We start from the raw sequence: 20,545 nt of genomic DNA, 5'->3' as shown, positions 1-20,545 counted from the left end.
GTTGCACTGTTAGAATAACAATTAGAGAATGCTGGGCCAGCGAGGCTGGTTGCACCTTCGAGTGGAGTAAGCACTTCAACATTCGCATGTTTGAATCCTGTCGCGGCGAAAGTCTCAACATGGGATGGCTTGGTGTTAGAGAAGCACGTTCATGTTTAGTGCCATACTCTCAAATCGTTCCTATCACGCAACTAGCTCGTCGCTGCTCTGCTGCAGGTAGCACTTCAACTACCCACTGAGTAGTTGAGCAGCGACGGATCGATCTTCTGGCCCTTGGTGCGGCGCTTGCCCCGCTTGTTGGAGGAACCAGTCTCAGACGCGCGCTGCTGGGCGTCCTGGTGCCCTGGCGACTTCTTGCCGCTGTGCTGCGTTTTCTTGCGCTGGATAAACTCAGTCGCAAACGCCGACACGCGCGGTGTTGAGCCCAAATATGCCGCGAGATACTCGCGGATCTCGCCGGGATCCTCGACTGACGCACAGTATTCCAACAGCGTCACGTTCGCGTTACTATCAATGGTCGTCAGCTGCTTCATGGCCCACATCATAAACTCGGACGACACATTGTTTGAACCAAACGCATTTGACGTGCCCACTTGCACGCTACCAGACGCTCCTGCCGACTCCTTATCAGCCGGCTGAGCAACCCCGAAGTTCCAGAACGATGCATCGCTTTCAGCCTTCGGCGGCGATGGTCTAGCAGCACCGTTCACAGCACGAACCTGCTGGCGGCTCTTCAGCACAGACGCAGGCACAGGGCCTAATACTGACCGCGACGGCTTGGGGATTGCTGCTGCAGCAACCTTGTTACCCGCCACAATGTTCATCCAGTGCGAGCTGGTCGGCACATTCTCGTTAGCCTTAGCCCGTTCCTGCGCCAGACGTTCTTCTTCTGCCAGAATGTCACGCATCGACTTTGAGTTGGAGCGTTTAGGCACAACGGCAGGGGCACCCCACGGACTTGCTGCAGGTGCAGCAGGCGCCGGAGTTGGGGCTGACGGTGATTTAGCTGCTGGGGCCGGGGCCGAAGGACTGCTTGGTGCCACAGCCATCGAGTCCACGCCCAGCATCATCTTCAATTGTGCTCCCATCTGCGCAAGATTCGAGGAGCCGGACTGCTCGTCGTCCATCTTGCTGAGCATTTCGCGCTGCTCTTCCTGCTGGATATCCTTCAGCGACTTCGATGCATTAGAGGCAGTAGTGGATGCCATCTTGGTGGCCCACGCATTTGTCTCACTCTTAGCGTTTTCTCCTTTCTTTCCGTTCTTTTTAGGCGGGCTAGTGGTTGCCATCTTCTCGCCTTCCCTGTCAGTCTCGTCATCCTTTGCACTTGTCTTCACAGGTGATGCAGCCTTGCGCTGTTCTTGCTGTGTGCCAGCTTGCTCACCATTTCCGCCAAGCGACTCGCGAACTTCATTAACAGCACGGCGCTTTTCATCATTCTGAATGTCATGAAGCGTTGGCGTTGGGTGCTCAGGAGAAGTCGGGCGACCACCCCAAGCATCGACCACAGGGACCGCAGCTGGACTTTTTGGCGCGGGAGGTTGAGTGGGTTCTAGTGCCATCGGACTGGCTGGTCGCGCACCCAGCGCGCTGGTGGCGTTGTCCAAGCTAGACAATTCCGGTGCGGCATTTGGCCAAAACGCCTGGTCGCGCCTCTGCACTTCGTTATTCAAGAACATCGCATCTTGACCGAGAGGCTGCGGGTTCTGCATGTTAAGCTGATGCTGTGTACGATAGTCGGATTGAAACTGAATCTGCATACCGTCTGACCGGAAGCTGTCGTTTGCCGAGTTATTGTTGCTCTGGTTTCCTCCAAATATGCCAAGCGCACTCATAATGCCTTCACGCTGGCTGCGTTGCCACGAACTTTGCTGCTGCAGAAGCATTTGCTGTTGTTGTTGCTGCTGCTGCTGCTGCTGCAGTTGCTGCTCTTGTTGATGTTGAAGCATCTGTTGCTGCTGATACAACTGGTTTTGCTGTTGTTGACGTGCTATCTCAAGGCGCTGCATTTCCATGCGGATCTTCTCTTCTTGGAGCATTCGCTGCTGTTGCTGCTGCTGTAACTGCATCATCTGCTCCTGTTGCTGTTGTTGTTGTTGACGCTGCAGCTCCAACAGACGTTGCTGCTCATTCTGGCGAAGGTCAACGTGCATACCTCCAACTCCGCCCACACGCGTTGGCGGGGAAGCGAAAGGCACCTCTCCGTGGACAAACTGATTCGCGAGGGCCCCAAAAGTGCCTTCTCGCCCGAAACGGATTGGAAGGTGCGGCTTGAAGTAACCCGCCTCGAACCACTCGCGCATGTCCGCTGTTTTGAACGGTCCCTGCTGCAATCCCTGAGGATCCAAGTAAAACCACTCGTCTTCCACTTCCAGACGCAACGACGAAAGGCCCGGGAATCCCTCCTGGGGCTGCAGTGGTGAAAGCGAAAAACTACTCTTCTCCTCTAACGCGAGCTGCTCGCGAGCAGGTTCCAGCGCATCGAACAAGTGTCCACCACTTGACTGGCGACCCAACAAATCTGCCGTGTGATCTTCCACTGGACCATTGGCACCGTTCGCGCTGTGTTGCTCCTCGGGAGCAGAGTCCTCCCACTGCACGTCTTCATTATCACTGTCATCAAATTGCCCAGCAGCCGCAGCGTCCTCCAGTTTCTGGTCAAAAGCATCCAAATCATCTTTGATCTCGTCCTGCCAAGCAGTACACCGTCAGTTCTTCGCTCATACGCACCTAATTCGTCGGGGCTTGGGCTTACCGGGTCGACCTTCGGTCCCTGGAGCTCCTCTCGCATCGCATTCATCTCTCGTCGGAACTTCTCTGCGGCTTCAGCCATACTAGACAGGTCCTGTACCACAAAACACAACAAACAGCAGAGTAAGCCATCCCCAGCTCCTTCAATATCACAATACAGGGACGCACCATTTCATTGTTATCCGTTCCAGGCTCCAGCACGTCGTCCCACACATCGTCTCCAGCGCGAGAACTCTCAGTGACCCTAGCGCCGCGCTCCCACGTTGAGTCTCGCTCATTGTGTCGGTGGTCGTCCCTCTGCTGCTTGGGGGCCTCGTTCTCCTCTCCACGAGCTCCGCGTTCCTGGTGTCCGCGCGCGTTCTGGGCTCCTCCAGCGGACGCGTTACCGCGTCCACGTCCCCGACCGCGGTTACGATTAAGCGACCACTGCTTGTAGATCTCCTCGTAGTCGAAGGGCAACGTGCTCACGGGCGGCAGACTGTGCTCGGACGCCACCGACGTGTCCGGTGGGAACGCGGGCGCCTCCGACGTTGTGAAATGCAGCGCCAGCAGCTCCTCCTTGGAGTAGCGCAGCACTTTGTTCTTGCGTCGGTGCTCGTCTGCTGCTCCTGCGGCTGCGTCTTTAAAGGACGCGGGTCCGCCTGACGCCGAGGACGATACGAAACCCTCGCCGTCCTTGGACCACTGCGGACGGTAGGCGGATCCCTCGGACTCGGTGCGGCCGCGGCCCTTCATGGCGAACATTGTGCGCGGTCGCAGCGAAATGTTGCTGCTGCTGTTGCTGGCTCCGTCTGCGCTGGTGCCCGTGGGGGGCTTCTTAGCCGCGTCCTGCTGCTGTTTCTTGCGGTGCTTGGTGGTCTTGGTGACGAAGTCGTCGTCATGGCTGGGGCTGCTGCTGCTCATGGCTGCGGCCGGTGCGCGCTTGGCTCTCGGTTGTTGGTCGCTCCTCTTTCTTTTTGTGTGGGGGGAGCTGCGCGAGGCGGTGCTAGTTCGGCTAAGTACGAATAAAGATTTGAGTGTGCGTCACAATTTACAATTTTCGTACTGTGCCATGAGCGGCGCTGGGCTGCGCAATTGGCGGTGCGTTCTCTGCGTGTGTAGGAAATGTTAGAACTGTTTGTGAGTGGCACGTGCGATTTTAATGCTGTGTGGACTTCTGGTTGAACGCTCGGCGTCTGATTCCATTGCAGCGGCGAGATCGTCGAGGCTAAAGCTACTCCGAGTGCTGGCGACAGAGATAAGGGCGGCTATGAAGCAGATGCGGTCGGTTCTCGGTCTGCAGCACCAGTCACGCCATTACCGCTGAACGCTCGAGATCTAGCGTCGGAAGAGCGACGTCCCTCGCAGCAGAAGGTGCTGCGAAAAGACGAGTTCGGTCGTGACGTGGAGGTCGTGGTCGACGAGAAGCGTCGCAAGAAGTCCGAGGGTGAGCGGATGGAGGACAGAAAGAAGGAAAAGAAACACAAGCATAAGCACAAGAGCCGCAAGCATTGCCGCAGTAGGAGATCGAAATCGCCGAGTGCGCAGGGTCAATTTGTTGGGACACCACCGCCGCCAGATCCGTTCCGTCCTCAGGTACGTGCTGCACCTGTGACTGTGCTGGTGCTGATCAACTGGAATGACTAATTGGCATTGATGCGGCGTCTTATTAGCTTGATGAAACACGATATGGACGCTCGCAGCGACACCAGCGAGAGAGGAGTCTTGGTCGAAGTCGCAGCCGTAGCCGGCACCACGCACACCGCCGCACTCGAAGCCGAAGTCGAAGTCCCCACGCCAGAAACCACAGTCGCCACCGCCGCCGAAGCTCTTCGCGAAGTCGTAGCAGAAGCCGAGCCCGAAGTCGAAGCCCACCCTCTCGGTCTCGTCGCCGGCGCTCGTCGGCCTCCGTGGAGCGCAGGTGGACACATAACGCCTTCGACGGTCGCAGCCCAAGCCCACCACGACAAGTTGATCCACTCTATCGTCCTGATCCTGAGGCCTGGGTATCACGTGCAGGGGGTATCTACTTGCCTCGCAAATAGCTTCATCTCTCGGAAGCGTCGTTCCAGTTTTCGCGTCGACTGAAGGCAGTAAATGAGTACGCTCCTCCGGGACTGGGATGAAGGTGTGCAAGCTTGATGTTTAGCTCTTGTGGAATGATACGCATTGCTTCGAGTTGCCTGGTTCGACGACCATTGACTTCGCCGTCCTCCCTGTTCCTCTTTCAGGCTCAAAGAGCAAGCGCAAAAAGCTTCTTGAATGGTTTTGCAGTCGTTTTGACCAGACACAAGACGGTGGCGGTTTGCTTGAGAGTGAGTGTGGCGCAGATATTGCTCTCTTCTTGCCGCGCCTCTTATCATGGATGCAGAAAACGACCGTGACTGCAATTGAAAGGACTAACGATAGCTGCGGTGCCGCGACAAAGCCAGAAAAAGTGAAATGTTTTGCCCTCGGTGAGCAAGTGGCTTGCCTGAATATATTTTTCGGGGCTGCAAATGCGCATGCATATTATCGTGAATTTCAGCACGCGGATGGTCTTCAATTGGTGCTAAAAATCGCGGCCTTGCAAGGCAATGATCCCCAAACGCAGAAACCACTTGTGCCAACCACCAACCGAGAAACCTTATTTCGCATCATCCTACGGATCTCTAAGATGAGTCGACAGTGCAAAGAGGAAATCAGTTCTCTTGATGGCGAGTTAGCTGTGATTCATGGGATTTTAGCCAGCGGTGACATTGATGATTGGAAAGTTGAGTCTCGTGTGTGGACTCTTTGTCGAGAGGTTCTGCTTGAACAGCTCGTAGGCAACCCCAACAGTCTTGACCGAGCCCACGAGGCGATTGTGTTTATGCTGAATCACTCAGAAGTGCGCCTTCAGCTCTTTGGGGCACAGGTACATAGGCTTAGTGTCGCTTGCTCCTGCATCAATTGGGGCTCAGTATGTTGGGTATCGTTTCTTTATGGCACGTCGGTGCTAGGTTCTCCGAGAGTTGATCACAGAAGGATCATTTTCGTATGATCCAGAGTATCGTCGCCGAAAGGAGTACGATCTTGTGCCTCTGAGCCTGATCCTCTTCAATTCGACTGACGTATATCTTCAACATGAGAGCCTCGAGCTTCTTCACGCTCTTCTACAGTCGAAGCACTTGCAGGTTGAACGTTTATAATCCGCAACGTCTTCTTGAGGAAATTAACGCGTTTGAGTGGCTGTAAAAGGATCTCATTTGCGAGAAGCTCGTTTGCTTGGTTGGCGACAGCGCCAAGACCCTTGATGTGTATGATTTTGCCTCCGTTCTGCTTATTATTTGAGGCCCCACTTACGAGTTTTATACTGGTGCTCTGATTCCAGCAAAGTTGAAGAGCGCTTCGTCTCGATCGAAGACACTACAGAGTACGAAACCTATGCTCATCTCCGTTCATATTTTGCCCGTGTATCCCAAGCCGTCAACACTTTGATGCACTCAAACCGGAACTTGCTGCCGATTTTGGTACGTTCATACTTCGAAGTACCGGTCCTTTTGTAAGCTAATTGCATGTGCAGGTTGATCGGCACGGTCTACTCACACCTCTGGCATTCTTGCTCGTTGTTGAGCGACCTCACTCACTGAAGTGGCATGCTGCTGCCATAAGCATTCGATACATCTTTTCTCACCATTACCAGGTAATGAATGAGCAGCTTTACTGACAGGCATTTGCGCTCGCTTGTATTGACCACTTGAGATGCCGTTCATGATGATGTTAGGCAGCAGCTGTGTGCCTCGCCGAGCTCTTCGAGGTCCCAATGGCTGAGCTGCTCGTGTGGAAGGATATACGTGGCGATGATGGCGAACAGCTCGCCGAATTCCTCTTGGGCGACGATGCTCATCAAAGCCATCTTGCGCTCTGGTTTTATCAGCGTGGATGGTACCGCCCGCTATCTCCGAGAAAGCAGTCCGAACAGACCGGAGCTGATCGTGCCCTCAACGACGTCGAGCACAGTGTTGAAACAGCGGCTCGAGACTACGTTCCAGAGGTAGTATCTTGCAACAACAGCATTCTTTAATCCGTTCCGCTCACTCCCTTCGTGTTGATACAGCTGCAAGTGCAAACGCGAGTGGGTGAAAACGCTGACGACGCCGAGGAAATGGACATCCTAGAGGCCCAACGCGAACACCACCTGCGTATCCAGCTACAAAAGCATTTCGCCCAATTCCGATACGTATCAGCAGCGACTGCAAGTAGCGACAGTTGCAAGTAGACACACAAGCTAGCAATCGACGTGAAATTAATACTACTGGGGCCTCCGACCCTTTCCGCCAAGGTCTTCTTAGCTCTCCTCGGGCGTGTAGTGGTCCTCCAGGAAGCGTGAGAGCGTCTGCAGCTGCTCTGACACGACCTTGACCTTCTCGCGGCTGATCTCAACGTCCTTCTCGGCGCCGTACGTGCTGCGCGCGAAGGTGCGGTAGTCCGAGACGAGGTGGATGTGGTTGGCCAGCTCTGTGTGGATCTCCTTCACGAGCTGCAGGAACTCGGTGCACGCCGAGTTGAAGGCCAGCGACGAGCTCTCCTCGGACGACACGCGTGGCGCCATGAGCGACATGGCGGTGGCAGCCGTGCGCAGCGCTGTCACCAATTTCTGAGCGGCAGAAGCAGTACAAGGTCAGTCGGGATTTTACGCGCAAAAAGCAGCAAGTGAAGACGGACTTTTCAGGCAGCAGCCTCACCTTTTCGACGGAGTCGAGTGTCTGTAGTACCTCGACATGCCGCGAGCTGGACCACGGGTCGCTCACCTCGGAGAAGTGCACGCGACTGTCGCCCTCGCCCTCCATGCTTGTGCTGTGGGGAGTGCGAGCAATCCCCTCAAATGCGTTTTATCCGTTTGGACAGGCTATACCCGTTATACCCGATAGTCTCCATGCATCGATTTCAAGAGTGGAGATCGACTAAAGCGAGCCGCCTCTACAGAGTCCGTATAGGCTATCCGGATATTGCTGCCGTATGCTTGCAGCGTTGACTCACGAGGGACTCGGCCGCCATCCGCTCCGCTGGCGCCTTCCGGTGCAATTTAGCGCAGGTACTGTAGATCAGTGACCTTCGCACGTTGGGGGTGGTTTGGTGGAGCCTCGCAGCTGATTGCCATCTTGCTTCAAGCTCGTGCTCTTGAGGATAACGCCACGTCCAGATGCTACTATCTCCAGGCTCTCGATGCACGAACGTCGACTAACCTTATCATTGCGATGCGCTTGTGGTGGAGAGAGGCGGAAGAGTGCGTTGCAATCGTCCGCCGCGCGCTACTTGTCCGGTTGCGAGCCTCGTGCTGCTTGTGGTGGTGCGGCGGCGCGACGACTTCGTTTAGGTGACCCGCTGCTAGCAGCCTGCTAGCTCTCTGCTTTTCGATGCGTCGTTTCGGCGTCGTTTCGTGTTGTCCTCGTATTACGTTGGATAGCCTCGGATAAGATAGTTTGAGTGCAGAAATGTTTTAGGCTGGAAGCGTTCCCCTCATACATCATCTTTAAGTCCGAAATTAGATTCCTCACACCACACCATCGATACATAACGAGTTTCCACCTCACGCGCGTTGTCATCGGTCCGCCCTTTTTGGCCTTTTTCAAAACGGTCAAAACCAAGACGTCCTTTCCTGTTTGAGTACAGTAGCGTACAAAGTGCCATTCTTGGTCTATCCCGCCGAGCAACAGAGCAGCATGGCATCAGCCGCGGAGATCCGCGCCGAGAACGAGCGCCTGTCGCGCGAGATCCACGCGCTGCTGAGCGCCAACACGACGCTGCAGAAGCAGGCGATGGAGCTCGACTCGGAGCGCGACGCGATTGAGGCCTCTGGCAGCGAGAAGGTGCAAACGCTGGCGCACGAGCTCGAATCCGTCGATGAGGAGCTCTCGTCGCTGCGCTCGCAGTGCAGGTCCATGACGGAGATCCTCAAGAACGCAGACGCCCAGAACGAGGTGGACGAGGAGCCGGCACCGTTGCCAGGGAGCCGTAAGCTCTCCACGGCCATCAACCAGACGCTGCAGCGTGCCAGGGGCATGTCGATGCCGCGCCAGCGGCGCTCGTCCACAGTGGATATGATGGCCCACGGGCTCACCAAGGCGGCGAGCTACATGATCCCACCCTCAGGAAAGCACAGCCCCGACGGGCCTCGTCCGCCCAGGATGAACAAGGACAGCCCGCCGATCCTGTCGTACGCCAAGGGCACCACGGACTCGAAAAAGAGTCTGTTGTTCTCCACTCACTCGCACTACGGCAACTTCCGACGGCACAGCGGACCCTATCGCAAAACCCGCGATACCGTCATGCGCATATGAGTTGCCTGTCCATCGCGTCGAGCCCACCCCGGCAAGAGAGAGAGAGCACTACCTTATTTAACACCAACCCAGCATGTTCAGCCATTGGAGCAGCTAGCTATCCGTCTAGTCGAGCGTCGGGCGTCACGCCTGCAAGATCACACGTCCAGATCACTCACCACCAGGCATTCTGCTGATATCCCCCGCTGCATGTTTTTCCGACGGGCAGAAAAGCAAGCAAGGGCAATCGTTGGTTCAAAGTTCGAGTGATGAACCACCAGAGAAGAAAGTCTTGGTATCCGCTATGCGTTTCATCGTACTCAGTCCCAGTTAAATACAAGTGCCGCATCACGTTGTGCTGGCCTTCATCCCCTGCGAATCGTTTGCGGTTGTTGTTGCTGCTTTTCATGCTGCCTGAGTCAACTCGACCACAAGACCCTGACAATCAACACCAAGCACATCGACGATGGTTGATATCTTTATTATGGATGGCTGATGGTTGATACAAAGCTAACTAGCTAGCTGGACAACGCACTACTACTAGAGGGTGACACGCATATAATCGAAGCGCCAAGAGCGGCAAACACGCTAACCTGCGAATTCGTGCTGTCGCCCCTGGCGTCTTTTCGTCTACTTACAGCGCGTTGGCCGACTTCTGGCGTGCCAGCTTCTGCGCCTTGAGCGAGGCCAGCGTGGGGCGCTCGAACTGGGACTTGCCGAGCTTGCGGTTCACGTAGTACACGCGGCCCGTAGAGCGCGACACCTTGGCTTCCCAGCCGACAGGGAGCGATACCTCCGGCAGAGCATCCAAGTTAAACGACTCGCGCACAGGGCGATCCACTGCGGGTTTCGCTGCCGACTTCACCTTCGCGCTCTTCGAGGTAACGACCGTCGTCGATGCGACGTTGTCGGTCGTGCCCACCGTGTTGTCCTCAGGCTTGCTGTTCGTGCGCTTGTTCCGGGACGCACTCTCGTACATGCCCTTCACGACGGACATGCGGCCCTTCAGGGTTGACATGGCACCCGTCACGCCCACCTCCATGCTCTTCACGATCGTGTTTCGCGTGGTAGCGTTCGTGGGGCTGTCCTCACCGTCGACCTCCGAGACGTCGAAGCCGTCGCCGTTGTCGCCCTTTTTGTTAGAGTTCCAAAGGCGAGAGGCCACGCTCATGCTCGGCATGCGCGGGAAGTGGCGCTCCGACGCGCCCGACGAACCACGGTTGAGGTCATCCGAGCCGGTGAGCGAGTCCATCAGCACGGTCTCGCGCGGTTTCTTCTCCTTCTTGGAGCCCAGCGTACGGAAGATCGACTTCTTCTGCGTGGACTTCTTCTCGGGCACGCCTTCCACGTGCAGCTTAGCAAGCTGCTCTGTCAGCTTCTTGTTATCGGCCTCAAGCTGCTTGATCTTCTTGTCCTTATCTCGCACAGTGTCCTGCAGCTGACGAACCTTGACGTGGTTGCCAGCCGAAGAGAACTCCTTGTCGCTCTTGAACTTCTCAATTTCCGCCTTCAAGCCCTTCATCGTAACCTTCATGTCCTCGTTCTTCTCACGCAGCTTCTTGTTCTCGTCCGTGAGAGTCTCGATCATGCCACCAGCGTCAGCCATGACCACACTGGATGCAGCGGACGTCTCCGCCACGCTGCTGCGGCGTTGTAGTTGCGCATTACGCTCCTGCTCATCTTGCAAGGCTGCCTTCAGCTTATTCAGCTGGTAAGCCATGTCAGCCTCACGACGCTTCTCTTCAAGAGCAGCCCGATACTTCGGCCGCTGGATCGTCATACGAACCACAGCCTGCACGCGAATAACCATCGCGCGCATCTTAACGTAGCGGTGGCGCTTGACAAAGCCACGCACATACCGCTGGATGATAACAGCGTTGTGGTTGCTCTTCACATCGGCAGCAAACTTGCGGCCCTGAATGCCTCGCCAGTGAGCTTGCGCCAAAGTAAGGCCGTTCAAGAACGTGTTGTATCTCCGCATGGCGATAACGCACCGGATCACCGACTGCAACTTGATAATCGCTTCCAGTTGCCGTAGGTACTTGATACGCTGAGTGAAGCCAACCATGACGTTCTGCAGATATGTGGCCTTGGCATCGAGGAATTTCTTACGGCGGTCCTCGAGCTCTTCAAGCACACCCAGCTGGAAGTACACACGGGTCTTACCCATCTGGTACTGCGTGGGCGACTCCAACTTCAGCTTGTCCATGAGCAGCTGGCACTTGTCTGCCGGCGTCTCGCCTCCGCTCGGCACAAACAACCAGAATTTGCCCAAAATCTCCGTGTGCTGCAACCGATTTGGGTACGCTGCGCGCGAAATACGAATAGCCTCGATCACACCAGCGCATCGCAGCTGGGATACCACCATGGACTGGTCCATGACTGTCGCGCTCTTGATCGGGTTGGGCTTAATGCAACGCACATAGTGCACACGGGTCGAGTTGATGGTAGCCATTAGCTCCGTCAAGCTTTCTTTGAATTGGGTACCGACCGTCGTAATCGACAGCGCACCACCACGCTTGCGGCGGCCACCAGAAGCGGCTTCTGCCGCAGTCGGCTTCGGCTCCGGCTTCGGCTCGAAGAGCTTTGCGATGAACGGCTTCGACGAACCACGCATGAGCTCAGACAAGTCAGGCAGCAGCGAGTCCTTGTGCTTCTCCAGGAAACCGACCGAGTCGTACATGACAGGAGCAGCATAGTGCTTGATAAGGAACTCGGTGCGCGATGTACGAGGGAACTCAATAACGTGCGCCATGTCATCCTTGTGCAGCGACGTCACCTTCGACATGAAAGACTCCTCGTTACCCTTAGGTCGCATCACCTCTTCGTTAAGCAGCGAGATGATACCCATGCGCGACTCAATCACGCTCAGCACATCCTGGTTATCCGCATATTCAATGTGGTCCCACACGATACCTTCTTCCTCGTACTCAATTTGCACGGTCTTGAACACATCCTGTGTGAACTTCTGTTGAAGCTTCTCATTGGCGTAGTTGATGCAGAACTGCTCGAACGAGTTGTGCTTGAAGTGCTCGAAACCGAAGATATCGAGCACACCCACGTGGTTTGCCATGTTTGCATCATCGGCAAGCGACTGGTTGATGGTAGTCACCAGCCAGTCGAACACGTTGGAGTAGATAGCCTTGGAAAGTGCATCACGGCAGTCCATAGCCAGTTCCTTGCGCAGCGGCACGCTGTACACATCATTCACGGCACGCATGGTACGCGAACACAGCGCAGTCTGAAGCGCTTCCCAGGTGACACCAAGCATCTGAGTGGCAGCATTGGCACCACTGTCGCCTTCGATAATGAGAGACTTCTCGTCATCCGATGGGTCGGACTGCAGTTGCGCCTCACCAAGGTGGAGCACACCGGCAAGCACCTCGAATAGCGGCCGCTGATCATCGTAAGACAGACCCACAAGCTCCAGCGCCTCACGCGTCTTCTTGAAGTGCTTCTCATCCGAGAGTCCTTCGATCTTCTGTGCTGTGTTGTCGCCAGTGTACACGTAGTGCTTTGCCGAGTCGAGGAGCAGTTCCGGCGCAATGTCGGAGCTATCCAGCAGTTGGTAGAAGATGTGGTAGTTGCGCTCGGGCGCTTCGTGCTGAATGACACGAGTCTTCTCCAGCAGGTACGTGCGACACTTGGCACCAACAAGCGTGCCGTTCTGGTCGAACTGCAGCTGTGTGAACTTGCCGAATCGACTGGAGTTGTCGTTACGCACAGTCTTCGCGTTACCGAAGGACTCCAGCAGCGGGTTCACCTCGATAATCCTCTTGATGGTCGAGTTGTTCATACCACCAGCAATGGTAGCCAGGTGGTTCATGAGGATCTTGGTGGTCTCCGTTTTACCAGCACCGGACTCACCACTCACCAGAATGGACTGGTTGATCTCGGAGCGGCGCATGTTGTCGTAGGCCGCCACCGACGTGGCGTACACGTGCGGCGGAAGCTCCTCCTTGGGCTGGTTGAGGTATCTCAGGTGCTGCTCCTCGGCGTAGAGGTCTGGCAGCCACTTGTACGGGTTCACGGCGATGCAAATGTCGCCCGTGTAGGTGTACGGCAGCTCGCAGAGGAAACGCTTCTTGACATTGTACAGGATGGCGGCCTCGTGCAGGTAGTTGAGCGTGATCATGTCCTCAATACCCTCGGGCCCGACGTTCTCGTTCTGGTAGGGCAGCGACTCGAGCTGTTGCACGGCCAGCAGCGCCTTGGTCTTCTTGGACAGCATGTCCACGCAACGCTCCTCGGTTTCGCCGTCGGGCAGCTCCACCTTGCACGTGATCTTGCGGATCTTGCCGTCGCCCGAGTTCTCGTCGCGGAGCACCTCGGCTGCAAGCCATACGTGCGTCTCGTCTGGCACGAAGCACTTGGCTCCCACCACCATCTGCAGGTCGCTCATGGTGTCGTCGAAGTCCCTTGGAGGCTCCCCCTTTAACTCAGGCGGAGAGGTGCGCGGCTGACGGCCCAAAGCGGAATGCGGCAAGGGGGGCCAACGCACCAAGGGGGCAAGATACCGGTAAATGGAGCCATCTTGTCAACGAGCAACTCGACTAACTTGCGATTTGTATGAGTTGCTCTGATCGGGCAACTAGAGGTTAGGGAACAGCGCAGCTGTGCGCCAACACCGGCTGGGATCGAGGTCGCCCCGTGAGGATTTGTGCACGCTGTGCCGGCGAGTAAAGGCCCGAATCGAGCGTGCGCCACAGTAACCACGACCGCGTGTCTGCTCAGATGACAGTAATTGCGATGCGTGCTTCATGTGGTCGCGTATCCCAGCCAAAGCTTCTCAGGCGCGCGTGCAAGCATACCACCAACATGGCCTCAAAAAAATTGCGCCGGTCGTTTTCTGCTCGACATGATTTACCGCGAATGGTACCGGTTTTACTTATCTTGTCACACGGCATACCTTGTTCAAAACCTCCAATAAATACTACGATGGGGTCATCGCTTCAACTTGCCTCCTCATCGATTGAGACACATTGAGGACTCGAGCATTGGGCGCCAGGAGAGCCATACTCTTTTACTCATGAATGCGTCTCCATGTAGATTTCCAGCTGACCAGAGCGTCTAGGTCTCATTTGCTAATACGTGGCGTTCCTGCTGGCACTTGCGTGGGTTGCTCAGACCAGATCAATCGTCATTTACTGCATGTGTCCGAACTAATACTTGCGGTGTTCCTTGTCGCAAAGTTCCGCGTACGGGTCCACATCCAAGGGATGGTCGTGCGGCGCCGATTTCGATATTGAGGTGGATGTGAATGTTTGCACATGTCCATTTAAACAAGAGCGCCGATTTCAGAAATAAGTGGTGGCAAATACACGTTCTCTAGCTTCCGGACTCTGATCAACATTGTATTGATCACGGGACGCCGTAGCCCGCGATCAAGAGAACTCGAGATGCCGGCGTCAATTGTGATCTTGTGAGCCTACCGAATGGCGAATGGCTACATGTACAGAATTGTCGGTACACTGATGACGGCTTACCAGAGTGATGGTCAAAGAGCGCAATCAATGGCAATCACCGACGTCAGCGCCTCACATCCAACATGGCGTCCAAGCTGCTGCGTCGTCCGCTGCTTGCTCGCTCCTCCTTGGCGCGCAGTTTCAGCGCCGCCACCACCGACCAGCAGCGTCGCGTGTGCGTGGTGGGCTCGGGTCCTGCTGGCTTCTACGCCACGAAATACCTGCTCAAGGAGCACTCCGGCGCGCGCGTGGACATGCTGGAGGCGCTGCCCACGCCTTTCGGTCTCGTGCGCTCGGGGGTGGCGCCCGACCACCCGGAGGTCAAGAGTGTCATGAACGACTTCGACAAGGTGGCGGCCGACGAGCGCTTCCGCTTCCTGGGCAACGTGCGTGTGGGCGAGGACGTGACGCTCGCCGAGCTGCAGCAGCACTACCACGCCGTGGTGCTGGCCTACGGCGCCGCCGGGGACCGCGAGCTCGGCGTCCAGGGGGAGCACCTGCATGGTGTCATGTCGGCGCGCTCGTTCGTCAACTGGTACAACGGCCACCCGGCCTTCCGCGACCTGCAGCTGGACCTGCAGCACGCGGAGACGGCGGTGGTCGTTGGCCAGGGCAACGTGGCCGTGGACTGCGCGCGCATTCTATCCAAGAACGCTGACGAGCTGGCGACGACGGACATCGCCACGCACGCCGTGGAGGCGCTGCGCAACAGTGGCGTCAAGAAGGTCTTCCTGGTGGGGCGGCGCGGCAGTGCGCAGGCGGCGTTCACGATGAAGGAGATCAGAGAGCTGACCAAGCTGGACGGCGTGGCATGTATCGTGGACCCGGAAGATCTGAAGCGCAGCATGACGCCCAACTCAGAACAGGAGATCAAGGAGCAGCGCGCTCGAAAGCGCATGAGTGATTTGCTCGGCAAGGCGGCGGAGCGATTCGCCGGCACCATCGACGCTGAACGCGTTGTGCAGATCAAGTTCTTGAGTTCGCCTGCAGAGATTTTGGCGGATGAGAAGGACCCGACTCGAGTGGGAGCGATTCGCGTGGAGAAGACGAAGCTGGAGGGCGAGCCGAACCAGCAGCGTGCGGTTGGGACTGGGGAGTTTGAGGACATTCCGTGCAACCTCGTGCTTCGCAGTATCGGCTACAAGTCGCTGCCCATCGAGGTCAACGTACCCTTCGATGACCGACGCCATGTAGTCTCGAATGAGCAAGGACGTGTTGTCGCAACGTCCGTTAGCGGTGAAAAGCAGCCCGTTGTGGGCCTGTACTGCACTGGTTGGGTGAAGCGTGGCCCCTCTGGTATTATCGGCACCAACATTTTGGACGCACGGGAGACAGTAAGCTGCATCGTCGAAGATTTTGCAGCAGGCAACTTTCTTCACAGCGATAAAAGCTATGGCGAGGACTTGGGTGGATTGGAGACTGTGGAGAAGCTCATCAAAAAGCGTAACCCAGAGAAGCAGCTAGTTAGGTGGGCTGACTACGAGCGTCTCAGTGCCGAGGAAAGCCGCCGCGGCGAACTTCTCGGAAAGCCGCGTGAAAAGGTCACGTCTGTGGCGGAGATGCTGTCGATTGCAAAAAGTATGTGACTAGCTGCTAAGAAAACCCAAAGATGATCTGCGGCAAATACTGAGTAGCGGTGCGCAAACACACCTAGAGAATCGATTTTTATCGATGGTAAAACGTCACTTCTTGGAGCCATTGCGCTCTTTTTGGCGAGTAAGTGCAGCATTCGAGGCTTTCAGTGCGCGAGTCTTCTTGCGCTGCAATACCACCACAAGTCAATTGAGATTGAACCCGTCAGCTCGCGTCCTCATGAGACTGTAAGCAAGGCGTACCTCTTCTTCTAGCAGCCTCATCAGACGCCTGCACTCCGCTGCACCTTCAACCGTGTCGTCCTCGTCCTCGTACTGATTCATCACCCTAGATCGAGCCTGAGTTGCGCCATGTCGCTCTTCATGTGCGTCTTGTTCATTTGCGTCGAAAGCAAAGGTGTTAATGAAAGGCTGGTTCACTCGATCACGCAGAGTTGCCGCGTAGGTTGGTTTAGTTCTTCGAACGGGGGCGGAAACTGGCCGTGATAGTTTGCTTGCCGAAGATGCCAAAGTGGCAGAACGTGGGTGTTGCAAAGGAAGTCGTGCTGCTGCTGTCGCCATCTATTCGCACGACGATGCATTCGGTTAAACGTGCTGCTAACATCGGCAACGATGCAAAACATTCTGCTCGTACGATGGCTTTCACATGCCGCAGCTTCGCAGGATCCGCCAGAATATTTGTTGGCAATGAAAAGGCTCTGGGATAGCATCACCGAGGTTAGCTGCGCCGTACAGCAGTATCATAAGGAAGATAAACTTGAGTGGCGTTTCGCCGCTGCTCGTACCGCTGGCTTGTGTCCACAGCGCTTATGAGCCGCCCAACATACGTGTACATCTCCAAGCAGTCCTCGCGGATATTCTACGATAGAACAGTGAGGCATCAGAGGATGGTTTTTAGCAAGCTACAGCACCAACACTTTACGTACATCCATAGTATCAGTAGTGGACTGCTGTAGCTGTGATAATTTGCTGTTTGTAGTGTTGAGCTCCTCTGTTTTGCTTTTCAAAGACTGCTCATACTGTTGAGTGCACAACATTTGTCAACAACTTCTGATGCAACGCAGCTTCTGTCCAACGTACCTGCTGGCGAATGAGAGCGATTTCATTCTCTTTCAACTTTTGCAACGCAGCTACTCGTTGGCGTAATTTCTGAGTGAGAAGGGCATGACATATATATTCGTGAGTTGACCGAGAGCATGGAGCAACGCAAACAAAGCCTGGCCAACCTGGTCGAACTGCTTTTCTGAGGAATCGGAAGTATCCACGTGTGGATTGATGTTTGAGGCTTGATGCTGATGATAGGGAAGCTCGTTATCCACGCTGGCGCGCATCTGGTTGTTTCGGCTGAGGAGCTCCATCATTTCTGCTCGGTGCCGGGCGGCCTCTGACGCCAAAGCGCGCTCATACTCACACGACTTTTGCTTCAAACAACTTTCTAATGTAGCAATCCTCCGCTTCTGCTCGTTGACGACACGTCGTGCATTCTCTTTGTCTTTCTTTGCTTCAGTCTGGAGATAGTAAGATTACGGTCGTCAGCGAATTGGAGATCAAGTTGCCGAAGATAGCCATTCCTCAACTCACCACGACCACAGTGAAATTACTCTTTGCATTGGTGTACTTCTGTCGTAATCGATCCCGATCGGTCCTAGCATTCTCTGCTGTTGCGTGATTCAAAAGTAAAATGACGGGTGTAAAGATTCATAAAATTTGTTCTACGATACCCAAACAACTCACCGTTGGTTCTCAATAAACCTTGGACGTGCCCTGCAGGCCCAGTGTGCCTGTTCTTAAGACATGAGCTTGAGGTTACTGTACGGTCCCCTTGGTCTTCATCCGAAAACACTGACTTCAGCACGAGTCCGTCCTACGTTCACACACACATAGCAGAACTGCTGGGTCAAACCAAATATTCAACCAGTTAGATATGTGCGACCTACTGCAAATTTGATTTCGCCGTTTTCCGAGATCTCTTCAGCCTGGAAGCCGAGTTCGTTCAGTGTGGAAACAAACTTATTGTTGTATTCCGTGCGCAAACCCTCAAGCTGACGGCGCAAGACGCTCAGCTCTTCTTGAAGCTTACGGATACGCCGATCCTTGTCCACAATTGTACCATTTATATGATTTACACGGGGCTACGCAAATGCAACCACCAGGTTAGTCGCAGCAAATGAAGAAGTACGTTTTGCATTTACTTACCTGGTTCTGCACGGAACGGCACCGGTTGGCAAACTGGAGGGTTCCCAGGCATTCTTCATAGTGCTCCTTCATCGGATGGATAGTTGCAATAAGTGTGGTAAAACAATTTCCTCCTGCAGCCAAAAGTACAAAGCAAAGGCAAGTTAATTAAGCAATGCAATCAAGGAGTAAATTTGCTTCATGCACGAACCGATGCTGTTCTGTAGAAGTCGCGTTAGTTTCGAGTCCCGATAGGGGATGTAGTTATAGCCGCTCTCTGGATCTAGTGACATCACAACTTTGCCCACGGCACTCAAGCTCGAGTTAATATGCAATGCCTCCTTGAGGCGCTGGCCATCCGACTCGCTCTTTTTCAGGCGCTCAGACCTAGCACCACAAGAGCACCGATGTCAGAAACGCAAACAGTTGCTGGGGCTGCTTCAAAAGGACAAGTATGCACCCTGCTAGATCCACCATGTTGAGCATTCCGTATATCACTTCCTCGGTGTCTCGAACTTTACCCACGCCATAGAACCCAAACAAAATCAAATTCAGGTTCTGTCAGATAGCAAGCAAGTTTGTCTGCATCACCTTGTTGAAAGACGTGGATGGTAAATACCGTGTGCGAGCGCGACGACACGGCATTCATTTTTGTTTCGTGCGTTGACCGTAGTTTCAGACCGCATTGTACAATGGCGTCCACTTCTTCCCGTGAGGTTACGGTGACCATCGATAGGTCCTTCACAAAAACTCTGCCTTGAGCATCCTCGTGAATCTCGTAGTTCGCTAGGACAGGAAAAACGCAACAAGTCCAGGAAGGCGAGTTAGTTCATGAGTCGTGGTGGAGATCTTCAAGCCGCATTTGACATCAAACGCTGGCCCTCCCAACCTTTTTCGTAATCGTCGTCGTCTTCCGCTTTTGGTGGGTTCGAGCTAAAGCTTTTTCACAAGCACAGAATGAGTGAGTGATTCGATTGCGTATGTTGCACGTGTTGATACAAGCATACCTAGCAGCGCTCTCTGTTCGAGGGATCTGCTGCTGTTGCTGCTTGTACAAGGTTGCACCACGGTGAACCTGTCAGCAACGCGCCAATACGTGCGAGGGATACTTTCACTTACTTGACGAAGAAACCATTCAGCGCTACTTGACGTCTGGTATGACACCGGCCGACCTGCTTTCTTCAGATAGCTAGAGTTCTTGTCAGTTGATAAGCAAACTAGAAATTGAGCTTCAATTATCACGGCACTCACGCTCGAGCGAGGTCACGGACGCGATCGCAGTAGATTTCCAAGAAACTAACCACGAGCGTCACTTCCTGTTCAGTAAGCGTCAACACCACCAGTAAATAACAGCCAATGTTCGCATGAAATTCCACGTACCTTGGATTTATTGGGTTGACGATTAACCATGTCGAAGAGGTATTCAATAGATCGTGATAATAGCCCCGCCTTCTCTCCTCCCGGTTCACCAAAGATACTGCAGATGCACAGAAGAAAGCACCAACCATACCATGTTATTCTTTCACTCATCGCGATGGCGATACACACGTTGTGATGCTATACCTGAAGGTTTTACCGGAGCCTGTTTGACCATAGGCAAAACAACAACTGTTGATGCCTTTCAGTGCGAAGTCCACTAGAGGTTTGCTCGTCTACATTCATAGATCCAGACGCTCAATCCTTGTCAGCCTGTAGATAAGTAAAATTGTGTATACAGCACACTCAGGATATACCGCTTCAAACAATGTTTCTTGAGTTGTGTCGGTCCAATAGATCTACAACCAACAGATTTTGGTTTTAGTGCATCGGCTGGGAGTTCTCGTCACAGAAGTTTAGGTTTTACATTGTCGAAGCTAAACGCATGGTTTCCGTATTGCATCCGTTCTGTATCCTAAGCAGCACCAAATAATCAGGCGTGAACTCAATACCGTGTAAAAGACCACCACCCTGTATGTTTCCGCACCTTGATCACGATATTGCTTGGAGTCTCCTTCTTCCGCTCGAACATGTCTTCGGGGGCACTTTGGCCGTCAGCACAGGGTCTTGCGCGAACATACACCTGCAATGAAAGCACGAGCAGACGATGGATCCGTGGAGCTCAACAGCACACTAAATACTCTGCATGTAGAAAGCTATATCCAACCTTGACGTTCGCATTCCCGAGCAACCGAGTGTAGTCGGTAGTGACCTTGTGGTCCATGACAATAACTTCTGTGCTCTCTTGGTCTAGATAACGACGAGCAGAGCTTTAAGATCGTTGCTTGGATGCCTCCACGGGGGTATTTTCAGTTCGCGTTTCGCT

General features: G+C 54.5%; 7 protein-coding genes across 7 annotated transcripts; 3 read left to right on the top strand and 4 right to left on the bottom strand.

Annotated features, from left to right (window-relative positions):
- Positions 1-224: 224 nt before the first annotated feature.
- Positions 225-3,654, bottom strand: KRP23_7081 (GRB10-interacting GYF protein 2; the record flags this gene model as incomplete). The annotated part of the gene is made up of 4 exons (XM_067892351.1): positions 225-1,810; positions 2,156-2,690; positions 2,756-2,845; positions 2,920-3,654. 4 exons carry the CDS (start codon positions 3,652-3,654, stop codon positions 225-227), a joined length of 2,946 nt encoding a protein of 981 aa, XP_067744240.1.
- A 148-nt stretch (positions 3,655-3,802) lies between these two features.
- Positions 3,803-6,970, top strand: KRP23_7080 (uncharacterized protein; the record flags this gene model as incomplete). Its single annotated transcript, XM_067892350.1, has 6 exons — positions 3,803-3,831; positions 3,942-4,326; positions 4,404-4,452; positions 5,436-5,515; positions 6,476-6,745; positions 6,809-6,970. 6 exons carry the CDS (start codon positions 3,803-3,805, stop codon positions 6,968-6,970), a joined length of 975 nt encoding a protein of 324 aa, XP_067744239.1.
- A 69-nt stretch (positions 6,971-7,039) lies between these two features.
- On the bottom strand, positions 7,040-7,541 carry KRP23_7079 (Mediator of RNA polymerase II transcription subunit 11; the record flags this gene model as incomplete). Its single annotated transcript, XM_067892349.1, has 2 exons — positions 7,040-7,348; positions 7,437-7,541. The coding sequence occupies 2 exons, from the start codon at positions 7,539-7,541 to the stop codon at positions 7,040-7,042; spliced, it is 414 nt and encodes a 137-aa protein (XP_067744238.1).
- Positions 7,542-8,414: 873 nt separating this feature from the next.
- On the top strand, positions 8,415-9,032 carry KRP23_7078 (uncharacterized protein; the record flags this gene model as incomplete). The annotated part of the gene is made up of 1 exon (XM_067892348.1): positions 8,415-9,032. One exon carries the CDS (start codon positions 8,415-8,417, stop codon positions 9,030-9,032), a length of 618 nt encoding a protein of 205 aa, XP_067744237.1.
- A 613-nt stretch (positions 9,033-9,645) lies between these two features.
- KRP23_7077 (Unconventional myosin-Va) lies at positions 9,646-13,413 on the bottom strand (the record flags this gene model as incomplete). The annotated part of the gene is made up of 1 exon (XM_067892347.1): positions 9,646-13,413. The coding sequence occupies one exon, from the start codon at positions 13,411-13,413 to the stop codon at positions 9,646-9,648; it is 3,768 nt and encodes a 1,255-aa protein (XP_067744236.1).
- Positions 13,414-14,559: 1,146 nt separating this feature from the next.
- KRP23_7076 (NADPH:adrenodoxin oxidoreductase, mitochondrial) lies at positions 14,560-16,062 on the top strand (the record flags this gene model as incomplete). Its single annotated transcript, XM_067892346.1, has 1 exon — positions 14,560-16,062. One exon carries the CDS (start codon positions 14,560-14,562, stop codon positions 16,060-16,062), a length of 1,503 nt encoding a protein of 500 aa, XP_067744235.1.
- Positions 16,063-16,158: 96 nt separating this feature from the next.
- On the bottom strand, positions 16,159-20,443 carry KRP23_7075 (Kinesin-like protein FLA10; the record flags this gene model as incomplete). Its single annotated transcript, XM_067892345.1, has 24 exons — positions 16,159-16,236; positions 16,312-16,629; positions 16,703-16,766; positions 16,854-16,927; positions 16,995-17,087; positions 17,149-17,217; positions 17,295-17,576; positions 17,650-17,726; positions 17,803-17,932; positions 18,006-18,200; positions 18,265-18,377; positions 18,455-18,630; positions 18,704-18,758; positions 18,835-19,029; positions 19,133-19,182; positions 19,251-19,288; positions 19,363-19,432; positions 19,495-19,559; positions 19,624-19,720; positions 19,807-19,895; positions 19,977-20,018; positions 20,087-20,134; positions 20,207-20,302; positions 20,387-20,443. The coding sequence occupies 24 exons, from the start codon at positions 20,441-20,443 to the stop codon at positions 16,159-16,161; spliced, it is 2,571 nt and encodes an 856-aa protein (XP_067744234.1).
- Between the last annotated feature and the right edge of the window lie 102 nt (positions 20,444-20,545).

The sequence above is a fragment of the Phytophthora ramorum genome (genome assembly GCF_020800215.1).
Source record: "Phytophthora ramorum isolate Pr-102 chromosome Unknown Phyram_PR-102_s0006, whole genome shotgun sequence".
In the NCBI taxonomy this organism is placed as follows: domain Eukaryota; phylum Oomycota; class Peronosporomycetes; order Peronosporales; family Peronosporaceae; genus Phytophthora; species Phytophthora ramorum.
The sequence above is the reverse complement of the archived record's forward strand: the minus strand, read 5'-3'. Positions and strand labels throughout refer to the sequence as shown.